The sequence below is a fragment of the Salmo trutta genome, chromosome 29, assembly GCF_901001165.1.
Source record: "Salmo trutta chromosome 29, fSalTru1.1, whole genome shotgun sequence".
Classification (NCBI taxonomy): Eukaryota; Metazoa; Chordata; class Actinopteri; order Salmoniformes; family Salmonidae; genus Salmo; species Salmo trutta.
In genome coordinates, this window is record NC_042985.1 from 39,927,105 (window position 1) to 39,940,981 (window position 13,877).

At 52.1% G+C, this 13,877-nt stretch overlaps 1 protein-coding gene across 1 annotated transcript in view; it reads right to left on the reverse strand.

The window, feature by feature from the left end:
• Positions 1-13,877, reverse strand: part of LOC115167609 (protein kinase C-binding protein NELL1-like) — a 500,899-nt gene that overhangs the window by 39,173 nt on the left and 447,849 nt on the right. The window contains exon 15 of the mRNA XM_029722201.1: positions 2,055-2,150. Within this exon, the coding sequence (XP_029578061.1) occupies positions 2,055-2,150 (96 nt within the window). The remainder of the gene's footprint in view (positions 1-2,054; positions 2,151-13,877) is intronic.

Below are 13,877 nucleotides of genomic sequence, written 5' to 3' on the forward strand. Positions count from 1 at the left end.
TACAATGACGGCCTACCCCGGCCAAATCTGGGCCAATTGTGCGCCGCCCTATGGGACTCCCAATCACAGCCGGTTGGAATACAGCCTGCTCTGAATCCTTAAAGAGATGGCTGGGGCTGGCTTAAGAGTGTATGAACAATGCTGAATGTGTGTAGACAAAGAAGAGCTCTCCAGTAGGTACCAAAACTTTCAAGGGCCATTTTCTCAAAAGCAGGGTTCCAAGTTTATCAACTTTCATAGCAGAATTACTTTCCCATTGTTCCTCAAATGCAGTGTATGATATACCATGTTGTAGCTCTGTGTCTCTGCTTTTATCCAATGTAAAAAACACAATTTCAAATGTTGTTACATAAGACTGAATTAAGGCGGTTGGTCACAAATGGTCAGTCATCCAAACAATGTCATAAATCATGATTTAGTCATCACGCTGTGCTCCCACACCAGCCAGTCACCAGTCGCGAGTATCAACTTCTCTCATTCTTCCACTACATGACTGCCGTGAGAGTGATATGCACAGTGTCGAACTGCAGCCCCCCCAAACGATTCATTCTCAAGTTCGCGTTTGTTGAGCAGAGGCTGGGTATGTTTGGGTTCTACCAAGCTGTGTCCACATAACATTCAATATTCAATTAATTGCATTAATTCTTGCACCATGCGATCAATTATCAGTTCTAAACATGTCTTTTTCTTCTCTATTCTGCCTGCAGCATGATCTACTATTTTCCATTGTGCACATAATACGCAGTTGCTGGTCGGAGCACATCTCCAGAGCCACTGAGCTGGAGAAGCACGTATTAATCCTGCTGTAGAATTTATTTCGGCCAGCAGGTGAAACGAATGACTAAAGTGAACAAGTCGCTCTGAAAAATGAATCATGAATCATGAGTCAGTAAAAAGAGTCGTTCAAAAACGACAGCAGTGAATGCAGGTTGCAGGTGATTAAAAGTTCAAATTGTTGGATATCCTCACTCCAATATGAATTACACATCACTTTGCAAGCCAGCATAATGTGACTTGTAGGCTTGATGTGGCTTGTTCAAGACCCCTTTGCTAGGGTGTAACTAGGCCCTTAAATAAAGGCCTTTTGATATACACTGAGTGTAAAAAACATTAGGAACACATTTCCATGAAATACTGACCAGGTGAATCCATGATCCCTTATTGATGTCATTTGTTAAATCCAATCAGTGTAGATGAAGGGGAGGAGACAGGTTAAAGAAGGATTTTTAAGCCTTTAGACAATTGAGATGGATTGTGTATGTTTGCCATTCAGAGGGTGAATGGGCAAGACAAACGATTTAAGTGCCTTTGAAACGGGTATGGTAGTAGGTGCCAGGCGCACAGTTTGGTATGTCAAGAACAGCACCGCCCTATGGGACTCCCGATCACGGCCGGTTGTGATACAGCCCGGGAACCAGGGTCTGTAGTGACGCCACTAGCACTGAGATGCAGTGCCTTAGACCGCTGTGCCACTCGGGAAGCAATGGAGTCAACATGAGCCAGCATCTCTGAGGAATGCTTTCGACACCTTGTAGAGTCCATGTTCCATCAAATTGAGGCTGTTCTGATGGCAATAGGGGGTGCAAGTCAATATTAGGAAGGTGTTCCTAAGGTTTTGTACACTGTGTATGTAATGTATTGTCATATAGAGTTTAAAGATAACAATCACTTTGAAAACCATACAAAAACGATGTCTCTGTTGCTAACAAATGGTAACTACAATTCACTATAAATGCAAGGCACTCTGGGAAATATGCAAATAAGGTAGACTTGATTCTTAAACTGAATTCCATGTTCACTCAACCTAAAATTCAAAGTTGAGTGAACATACAATTCAACTTGAGAATGTATGTAGGTTCAGCTATATGGCCACATGTTGAGCAAACTCACAAACCTATTGCAGCTGGTTGCCTTACACTTACAGTCGTACGTTGAATCAAAGTCACTACTATTTTGTTGAGCAAACTCACAATCCTATTGCAGCTGGTTGCCATACAATTGCATGTTCAATCAACATACATATATATTTTTACAGTGTGCTACTACAGTCATACCTGTCTCACAGTAGAGTCCCGTAAAGCCTGAGGGGCAGACACAGGTGTTGGGCGACACACAGGTACCTCCGCTCCTACACCCCTCCTCACAGAATGCTGGAAAGAAAGAGAGAGAAAGTAGAGAGTGAGATAGAGAAAGAAGCAGGGAGAGCGAGAGAGAGAAGCACCAGCATCAGGCTACTGAAAGACAGGCTGGCTCTGTTAGAGGAATGAGTTACTGAGCTAAAGGAGCAGCATCCCAGCTACACCACCTCCAGCCCAGACACAGAGCTTCTACAGGACCAGATCAACCAGCGCAGGACCCAACTGAAGAACTCTGTCCAGGAGTTGAGAGAGAGCCTTACCACAGCGCTCGAGGAGGTAAAAGCCACCATGAGGAGAGAGCTAGTGCAGGTAAAGGAAGAGATGGCAAAGGAGTTCTGTCAATAACAGGGGGCTGCAGCACAGAGAACAGACTATAGAGACTCCTAGAGAGAAGCTGCAGCCCCTCACCACCCCCCATACCGACCGCCCTTTACCCACACCCCAGTCAGCAAGGAGGCTCACATGGGGACACTTACTACAGAGATAAGCTCTCTAGCCCCCCGTGACACACCCCTCCTTGTACACAGGACCTGTGTACCCCAGCCCCAGCCCTACACCGTAAACCCACTACTCTGGTAAAAACCCACTGAGGAGGCCATCCTCATTGACTCAAATGGGAAATTCATCCAAAAGGATAAACTCTTCCACCACTACAAGGTGTCCAAAATATGGTGCCCAGAAACGCAGGATGACTTTGGCACACCAGGCCACACTATTATTCACACCGGCACAAACAACCTGTGAGAGGAGCAGGAGAGAGTAGGCAGCCTGGTCAACAGAGTAGCAGAGAGGGCCTCTGAGTAGTTCCCCAACTCCCACATCACCATCTCCTCTGCTGCCCGGCAAAGACTTTCATCCCCGTACCATTCAAAAAGTCAATGCTGACATCACCAGAGGGTGTGGCTTACTCACGAACATGCAAGTTCTTCACCACCCAACAATCACCCCAGAGCACCTCCACGACCACTCCCACCTGAGGAAGCAGACAGTAGCGATGGTTGCCATGTCTCTAAAGGAAGTAGCACTTGGTAGACCACACCCCATACCGCACTAGACAGAGGACCACCCAGAGACCCCTACCAGACCAATGCACCACCAAGGAGCCCCAGGCCCATTCAACGCCCCACCAGACCCAGAGCACCCCACAGGCCCCACCCACCACCAGAGCATCACCACCTCCATCGGCGCAGTCAGACTGGAGCAGGCCCAGCTTACTACCCCACACCAGACCACCACCTCTACCAGACCAGAGAGGCAGACCCCGGCCCAGACCTGGCCCCCCTCCCCTCCACAGGGCCCAACAGCAGGACCAGTGCAGCTATGCGGAGGCCCTCAGAGGACAGGAGAATTCTGTAGGATTGAGTGAGATTTAACAGCTCCTCCAGTACATCTGCTCTAAACGCACACTGCACGCATGCACGGACACAGCTATTGTACTAAAAGTTGACTTGTTCAATGAATAAAAAAAACTGTAACAATGGATAACAGCAAACATTTGTTCTCTCTCACTCTTAACAACTTAGTAGTTAGTAGTTACTGTATTTCTGCTATTCCTTCTTTTTGCAACATTCAGGGCATGAACTCAACCTTTGGAATGGAGTTTAAAAAACTATTTAACGATGTTGAATTAATCATTCTTCAGGAGATATGGTGTAAGGTTGTCACGATTCCCACCGACGGTGGCGCCCCCTCCTGCTCGGGTGGCTCTCGGCGGTCGTCGTCACCGGCCTATTAGCTGCCACCGATTCCCTTTTGCTTTTCCCTTTTTTTATTTTGTGACACCTGTGGTCAATTAGCCATTAGAGGGGCTATTTAGTTTAGCTGGCCCGCTCCTGTTCGTGCGGGATTAATGATTGTTTCTTTGACAGACGGCTTATGTTCGTGTCGACGTTGTTTGACGCCGTATGTATTTTCTCCCCTGTGTGTGGGAACATTTGTTTTTTGTGTGAGTGTATATTAAAAACACCACTACCCTGTGTTCGCTGCTTCCTGCGCCTCATTCCTCCTCCACGATTACCAAGCCGTAACAGAATCCCGCACCAAGATAAAAGGCATGGAATCAGCGGGAGCAGCGGCCACTCCTCTGCCCTCGATGGAGGAACGCGTACTCCACCACACGACAGTCCTCCATCGCATCGGATCGGCAATGGACCAGATGATGGAGAGGATGGACCGATGGGAGAGAAGTGGTATCCTCTCTCCACCTCCACCTCCCCCGATACAGCCATCTTCGCCCCCCATGACGTCTGGCTCTGGCGCGCTTCGTTTGGCGCTCCCGAGGGAGTACGATGGGGCGGCGGCTGGGTGCCAGGGATTTTTGCTCCAGCTTGAGCTGTACCTGGCCACCGTCAGACCTGCTCCCACGGGGGAGGAGAGCGTGAGTGCCCTCGTTTCCTGCCTGACGGGCCGAGCTCTGGAGTGGGCTAATGCGGTCTGGAACGGTCTAGACTCGGCGAGGGACCACTACCCAGAGTTCACCCGCCGCTTTCGGGCCGTGTTCGACCACCCTCCGGAAGGAAGAGCGGCGGGTGAACGGCTGTTCCACCTCAGGCAGGAGACGAGGAGTGCCCAGGACTTCGCGCTGGAGTTCAGGACCTTGGCTGCTGGGGCGGGGTGGAACGACAGGGCCCTCATAGACCACTACCGCTGCAGTCTCCGGGCGGACGTCCGCAGGGAGCTGGCCTGTCGGGACACAGCTCTGTCCCTGGACGAGCTCATAGATATGTCCATACGACTGGACAATTTGCTGGCTGCCCGCGGGCGTTCGGAGAGGGTCCTGCCCGTTCCACCCCCGTGCACCCCCGCCCCTACCCCTACGGAGGTAGGGGGGGCCGTGCAAAGGGGCACCGGAGGAAGTGGCTCCTCCTGCACCAGCTTTGGTCGGAGAGGACACACGGCCGACCGGTGCTGGAGGAGCCAGTCTGGGAGTCGAGATGGCAGGCAGAACACTTCTCGGTCACCTCAGGTGAGTCAGCACCAGATTCACCCAGAACCCCCTGTTGGTCACGTGTTTTTACCTGTTTTGTTTACAAATTTTTTTCCCTCTTCCCAGCATAGGGCGCTAGTCGATTCAGGCGCAGCTGGGAATTTTATGGACCGTGGACTTGCCATTAAGCTGGGCATTCCGCGGGTGCCGATAGATTCCCCTTTCCCTGTGCACTCCCTAGATAGCCGGCCATTAGGGTCAGGGCTAGTCAGGGGAGTCTACGGTGCCACTGGACATGGTAACGCAGGGGAATCATAAGGAACGCATTAGTTTTTTCCTTATTGATTCGCCTGCGTTTCCGGTGGTGCTGGGGGTCCCCTGGCTGGCTGGTCACAATCCCCGTATTTCGTGGAAACAGGGGGATCTCCAGGGGTGGTCAGAGGAGTGTTCAGGTAGGTGTCTAGGAGTTTCCATAGGTGCCACGTCGGTGGAGAGTCCAGACCAGGTGTCCACCGTGCGCATTCCCCTGAATACGCCGATTTGGCGATCGCTTTTTGTAAAAAGAGGGCGACTAAATTACCACCTCATCGACAGGGGGATTGTGCGATAGATCTCCAGGTTGACGCTGCGCTTCCCAGGAGTCACGTGTACCCCTTGTCACAGGAGGAGACTGCGGCTATGGAGACATATGTCACGGAATCCCTGGGACAGGGGTACATTCGGCCCTCCATCTCACCCGCTTCCTCGAGTTTCTTTTTTGTGAAGAAAAAGGAGGGAGGTCTGCGTCCGTGCATTGATTACCGAGGTCTAAACGCTATTACGGTGGGGTTTAGTTACCCACTACCTCTCATCGCTACGGCGGTGGAATCATTTCACGGAGCACAGTTCTTCACAAAACTGGATCTCAGGAGTGCGTATAATCTGGTGCGTATCAAGAAGGGAGACGAGTGGAAAACCGCCTTTAGTACCACATCAGGCCATTATGAGTACCTCGTCATGCCGTATGGATTGAAAAATGCTCCAGCCGTCTTTCAATCCTTTGTTGACGAGATTCTCAGGGACCTGCACGGGCAGGGCGTGATAGTCTATATCGATGACATTCTGATATATTCCGCCACCCGCTCCGCGCATGTGTCCCTGGTGCGCAAGGTGCTTGGTAGACTGCTGGAGAATGACCTATACGTTAAGGCTGAGAAGTGTGAGTTTTCCAAACGAGCCGTCTCCTTTCTGGGTTATCGCATTTCCACCACGGGGGTGGTGATGGAGTGTGACCGCGTTAAGGCCGTGCGTAATTGGCCGACTCCAACCACGGTGAAGGAGGTGCAGCGGTTTTTAGGCTTTGCCAATTACTACCGGAGGTTTATCCGGGGTTTTGGCCAGGTAGCGGCTCCCATTACCTCACTGCTGAAGGGGGGGCCGGTGCGTTTGCGATGGTCGACGGAGGCGGACGGAGCCTTCAAGAAGTTGAAGACGCTGTTCACCGACGCACCCGTGTCGGCGCACCCGGACCCGTCTTTAGCGTTCGTAGTGGAGGTGGACGCGTCCGGGGCTGGGGTGGGTGCCGTGCTATCACAGCGCTCGGGTGTGCCATTGAAACTCCGCCCCGGCGCTTTCTTTTCGAAGAAGCTCAGTTCGGCGGAGCGTAACTACGATGTGGGGGACAGGGAGTTGCTAGCAGTGGTCAAAGCTCTGAGGGTGTGGCGGCACTGGCTTGAGGGGGCTAAACACCCCTTTCTCATCTGGACCGACCACCGAAACCTGGAGTACATCCGGGCAGCGAGGAGACTGAATCCACGTCAGGCGAGGTGGGCTATGTTCTTCGCCCGGTTTAGGTTTACCATCTCCGATAGACCGGGTTCCCTGAATACTAAGGCCGACGCGCTGTCCCGTCTCTATGACACGGAGGACCGGCCCATCGATCCAACTCCCATCATTCCAGCGTCTAGGCTGGTGGCACCTGTGGTATGGGAGGTGGACGCGGACATCGAGCGGGCATTGGTGTTAGAACCTGCGCCTGCGCAGGTGCCCTTGGGGCGCATGTATGTGCCGCTCGGTGTTCGTGATCGTTTGATTCGGTGGGCGCACACGCTACCCACTGCGGGTCATCCTGGTGAGGCGAGGACAGTGCGGAGTCTAAGGGGGAAGTACTGGTGGCCCACCTTAGCTAAGGACGTGAGGTCCTATGTCTCTTCCTGTTCGGTGTGTGCCCAGAGTAAGGCTCCTAGGCATCTACCAAGAGGGAAGTTACAGCCCCTCCCCGTTCCACAACGACCATGGTCGCACCTGTCCATCGACTTCCTGACAGATCTTCCCCCCTCTCAGGGGAACACGGCGATTCTGGTGGTTGTGGATCGGTTCTCTAAGTCCTGCCGTCTCCTCCCATTGCCCGGTCTCCCTACGGCCCTGCAGACTGCGGAGGCCCTATTTACCCACGTCTTCCGGCACTACGGGGTGCCGGAGGACATTGTCTCTGATCGAGGTTCCCAGTTCACATCCAGGGTCTGGAAAGCGTTTATGGAGCGGCTGGGGGTCTCGGTCAGTTTGACCTTCGGTTATCACCCCGAGAGCAATGGGCAGGCGGAGAGGGTGAACCAGGAGGTGGGCAGGTTCCTGAGGTCGTATTGCCAGGACCGGCCAGGGGAGTGGGCGAGGTATATTCCCTGGGCTGAGTTAGCCCAGAACTCACTTCGCCACTCCTCTACTAACATATCACCCTTTCAGTGTGTGTTAGGTTACCAGCCGGTCCTGGCACCATGGCACCGGAGTCAGACCGAGGCTCCTGCGGTGGAGGACTGGGTCCAGCACTCCAAGGAGACCTGGAGAGCCGTCCAGGACTCACTAAAGGAGGCCAGTGCGCGGCAGAAGAGGAGTGCTGACCGCCACCGCAGTGAGGCGCCCGTGTTCGCACCGGGAGACAGGGTCTGGCTCTCAACCCGGAACCTGCCCCTCTGCGTGCCCTGCCGGAAGCTGGGGCCGCAGTGTGTGGGGCCCTTCAAAGTCCTGAGGAGAATAAACGAGGTGTGTTATCGGTTGCAACTCCCTTCCTATTACCGTATTAACCCCTCGTTTCATGTGTCTCTCCTCAGGCCGGTGGTAGCTGGTCCCCTTCACGAAGATGAGGTGCCGGAGGTCCCTCCGCCCCCTCTGGACATCGGGGGGTCCCCGGCGTACAGCATACGGGCCATACTGGACTCGAGACTCCGGTGGAGGGGCCTACAGTACCTCGTTGACTGGGAGGGGTACGGCCCGGAGGAGAGGTGCTGGGTGCCGGCGGCGGACGTCCTGGACCCATCTATGTTGAGGGAGTTCCACCACCTCCGTCCGGATCGCCCTGCGCCTCGCCCTCCGGGTCGACCTCGAGGCCGGTGTCGGCGCGCTGCGGGAGCCGCGCGTCAGGAGGGGGGTACTGTCACGATTCCCACCGACGGTGGCGCCCCCTCCTGCTCGGGTGGCGCTCGGCGGTCGTCGTCACCGGCCTATTAGCTGCCACCGATTCCCTTTTGCTTTTCCCTTTTTTTATTTTGTGACACCTGTGGTCAATTAGCCATTAGAGGGGCTATTTAGTTTAGCTGGCCTGTTTTTTGTGTGAGTGTATATTAAAAACACCACTACCCTGTGTTCGCTGCTTCCTGCACCTCATTCTTCCTCCACGATTACCAAGCCGTAACAAAGGTAGACATTGTCACTCACTGTTCCATAGGCTACAGAGAGGTAATTGTGCCATTACAGAAACACGGCTGTAAATAGAAGCAGTCTCTGGAGTGTTGATCATTTGGTACAAATCCGAACTACAAAATCGAATTGATTCTCAAAATTGGTATATATATATATATATATATCCCCCCTCAGAATCCCCATATTACTCAGAGGAGATATTCCCCACCCTTGTGGAAGAGACATGCCATTTCCAGGCCCAGGGAAATATGCTCATCTGTGGGGACACAAATGCGCGCACAGGAACACTACTTGTCCTAACGACCACACGAGGGAACAGCTTTATTGCAGGCCATACTGTTTCTAACTGTTTTAATCTTCCCCATAGAAACAACAGCGGAAGGGATCTGTTGCAGCTCTGTCGAAGCAGTATAAAACATCAACAATATATTCAGGCTAACGGCAAAAGAAGCACAACTGCAATTGATAAAAACATTTTTTTTTTAAAGACCACAGATGACAACTGGTTTGATGCAGATTGTAAAATTATGAGGAAAAAACTTGGAACACTATCAAACCAAAAGCACAGAGACCCAAATAATGGTGAATTACACCTTAATTACTGTTAAACTTTAACTCTATAAATGTACAGTCAGAAACAAAAAAGCACAGTACAACAGCAAGCAGCTGACACTAATTGGAAAGACCATAAACGCAAACAACTTCTGGCCAAATTTTTAAAACCTAAAAAAAAATCGAAACTAGAGGAATTAGCGATACAAAATGGTGACATATGAACAGCCCATATTAAAACACTACAACACCGTTCAAACTGATGCAAACGCAGAACAATGCCAAATTCATGAGAGGTTGAATGGCTTACAAAAAGCTATAAAGGACAATCAAAATCTATTGGACTCCCCAATTACGGACCTGATGACATCCTAAATGAGATGCTCAAATTCACTAGTGCAAAATTTCAATTGGCTATATTAAAACTGTTTAATTTGATCCTGAGTGTAGGTTATTTCCCTGATATCTGGAATCAAGTACTCATAACCCCAATCTTTAAGAACGGAGTCAAATTTGACCCTAACTATTATGGAGGCATTTGTGTGAACAGTAACCTGGGAAAGGTTTTCTGTAGTATCATAAATGTAAGAGTTCTAAATGTCCTTAATACGCACAATATCTTGGGTAAAAACCAAATTGGATTTATACCAAAACATCCCACGACCGATTATATTTACACCCTACACACCCTGATAGTTAAACATGTCCACCAAAATGTACGCTTGCTTTATCAACTTCCAAAAACAATTTGATTCTATTTGGCATACAGGACTGTTCTACAAAGTTATTGAAAATGGTGTAGGTGGTAAAACATATGACAATTAAATCAATGTACTGTTCAATATTTACATCAATGAATTGGCCACTTTTCTAGAAAAATCCTCAGCCCCTGGTGTTAGTCTCCACAATTCAGAGGTTAAATGCCTGTTCTTCACAGATGACTTGTGCCTGCTGTCACCCACAGCACATGGCCTACAGCAGAGCCTGGACCTGGTAGAGCAGTACTGCCAGACCTGGGTACTGGCAGTAAACCCCCAAAAGACAAAAATAATAATTTTCCAGAGAAGGTCCAGATCTCAGGGAATTAGGACAAAGTTCTCAATTGCTACAAAAAACAGAGAGTACTGCACACACTACAATTACTTAGGTTTAAAAATAAGCTCAACTGGACACCTTAATGAGGCAGTGAATGAACTGAGAGAGAAAGCATGAAGGGCATTCTACGCCATTAAAAAACACATTGAAATGATAATACCTATTCAAATTTGGCTAAAACTAATTGAATGTGTCATTGAACCAATTGCAACTTATGCCAGTGAGATGTGGGGTCCACTTGCAAAACAAGATATCACACAATGGGGCAAACACCCAATTGAAAACCTGCATGCAGAGTTTTGTAAGATTCTGCTACAGGAAACCTACAAACAATGCATGCAGGGCAGAATTAGGCCAATATCCACTTATAATAAAAACTCAATAAAGAGCAATTCATTTTTGGAAACATCTCAAATACAGTGACCCCCTCTCATATCATTACCAAGGCCTGCAATGCCCAGAGCTGAGCAAAGAAAATAGTCCTCTGTAACGGATTGGCAGTCGTGGTGAAGGAATGAGGCACAGGAAGCAGCGAGCACAGGGTAGTGGCGTATTTAATGTAGACTCACTACTGAAACAAAATATTCCCAAACACAGGGGAGAAAGTACACACGGCGTAGACTAGCGCCGACACGAACATGAAACGTTAACATGAAATAATCCCGCACAACACGGAAGCGGACCAGCTCACATAAATAGCCCCGCTAATTAACCACACTCAAACCAGGTGCACAAAACCAAAAAAAGGGAAAACCAAAAAGGGGAATCAGTGGCAGCTAATAGGCCGGTGACGACGACCGCCGAGCGCCACCCGAGCAGGAGGGGGCGCCACCGTCGGTGGGAATCGTGACAGTACCCCCCTCCTGACGCGCGGCTCCCGCAGCGCGCCGACACCGGCCTCGAGGACGACCCGGAGGGCGAGGCGCAGGGCAATCCGGACGGAGGCGATGGAAATCCTTCAACATGGATGGGTCCAAGACGTCCTCCGCCGGCACCCAGCACCTCTCCTCCGGGCCGTACCCCTCCCAGTCCACGAGGTACTGCAGGCCCTTCGCCCGGCGTCTCGAGTCCAGAATGGCCCGTACGCTGTACGCCGGGGACCCCCCGATGTCCAGAGGGGGTGGAGGGACCTCCAGCACCTCACCTTCCTGCAGGGGACCAGCTACCACCGGCCTGAGGAGAGACACATGAAACGAGGGGTTAATACGGTAATAGGAAGGGAGTTGTAACCGATAACACACCTCGTTTATCCTCCTCAGGACTTTAAATGGCCCCACACACTGCGGCCCCAGCTTCCGGCAGGGCACGCAGAGGGGCAGGTTCCGGGTCGAGAGCCAGACCCTGTCTCCCGGTACGAACACGGGTGCCTCACTGCGGTGGCGGTCAGCACTCCTCTTCTGCCGTCCACTGGCCTCCTTTAGGGAGTCCTGGACGGCTCTCCAGGTCTCCTTGGAGTGCTGTACCCAGTCCTCCACCGCAGGAGCCTCGGTCTGACTCCGGTGCCATGGTGCCAGGACCGGCTGGTAACCCAAAACACACTGAAAGGGTGACATGTTAGTAGAGGAGTGGCGAAGTGAGTTCTGGGCTAACTCAGCCCAGGGAATGTACCTCGCCCACTCCCCTGGCCGGTCCTGGCAATACGACCTCAGAAACCTGCCCACCTCCTGGTTCACCCTCTCCGCCTGCCCATTGCTCTCGGGGTGAAAACCGGAGGTCAAACTGACCGAGACCCCCAGCCGCTCCATAAACGCCCTCCAGACCCTGGATGTGAACTGGGAACCTCGATCAGAGACAATGTCCTCCGGCACCCCGTAGTGCCGGAAGACGTGGGTAAATAGGGCCTCCGCAGTCTGCAGGGCCGTAGGGAGACCGGGCAATGGGAGGAGACGGCAGGACTTAGAGAACCGATCCACAACCACCAGAATCGCAGTGTTCCCCTGAGAGGGGGGAAGATCTGTCAAGAAATCTTTAGACAGGTGCGACCATGGCCGTTGTGGAACGGGGAGGGGCTGTAACTTCCCTCTCGGTAGATGCCTAGGAGCCTTACTCTGAGTGCACACCGAACAGGAAGAGACATAGGACCTCACGTCCTTAGCCAAGGTGGGCCACCAGTACTTCCCCCTGAGACTCCGCACTGTCCTCGCCACACCAGGATGACCCGCCGTAGGTAGCGTGTGCGCCCATCGAATCAAACGATCACGAACACCGAGCGGCACATACATGCAACCCACGGGAACCTGCGCAGGCGCAGGTTCCAACACTAATGCCCGCTCGATGTCCGCGTCCACCTCCCATACCACCGGTGCCACCAGCCTAGACGCTGGAATGATGGGAGTTGGATCGATGGACCGGTCCTCCGTGTCATAGAGACGGGACAGCGCGTCGGCTCTAGTGTTAAGGGAACCCGGTCTATAGGAGATAGTGAACCTAAACCGGGCGAAGAACATGGCCCACCTTGCCTGACGCGGATTCAGTCTCCTCGCTGCCCGGATGTACTCCAGGTTTCGGTGGTCGGTCCAGATGAGAAAGGGGTGTTTAGCCCCCTCAAGCCAGTGCCGCCACACCCTCAAAGCTTTTACCACCGCTAGCAACTCCCTGTCCCCCACATCATAGTTACGCTCCGCCGAACTGAGCTTCCTCGAAAAGAAAGCGCAGGGGCGGAGTTTCGATGGCGTACCCGAGCGCTGTGATAGCACGGCACCCACCCCAGCCTCGGATGCGTCCACCTCCACTATGAATGCTAGAGACGGGTCCGGGTGCGCCAACACGGGTGCGTCGGTGAACAGGGTCTTCAACTTCTTTAAGGCTCCCTCCGCCTCCGTCGACCATCGCAAACGCACCGGCCCCCCCTTCAGCAGTGAGGTAATGGGAGCCGCTACCTGGCCAAAACCCCGGATAAACCTCCGGTAGTAATTGGCAAAGCCTAAGAACCGCTGCACCTCCTTCACCGTGGTTGGAGTCGGCCAATTACGCACGGCCTTAACGCGGTCACACTCCATCACCACCCCCGTGGTGGAAATGCGATAACCCAGAAAGGAAACGGCTCGTTTGGAAAACACACACTTCTCAGCCTTAACGTATAGGTCATGCTCCAGCAGTCTACCAAGCACCTTGCGCACCAGGGACACATGCGCGGAGCGGGTGGCGGAATATATCAGAATGTCATCGATATAGACTATCACGCCCTGCCCGTGCAGGTCCCTGAGAATCTCGTCAACAAAGGATTGAAAGACGGCTGGAGCATTTTTCAACCCATACGGCATGACGAGGTACTCATAATGGCCCGATGTGGTACTAAAGGCTGTTTTCCACTCGTCTCCCTTCTTGATACGCACCAGGTTATACGCGCTCCTAAGATCCAGTTTTGTGAAGAACTTTGCTCCGTGAAATGATTCCACCGCCGTAGCGATGAGAGGTAGTGGGTAACTAAACCCCACCGTGATAGCGTTTAGACCTCTGTAATCAATGCACGGACGCAGACCTCCCTCCTT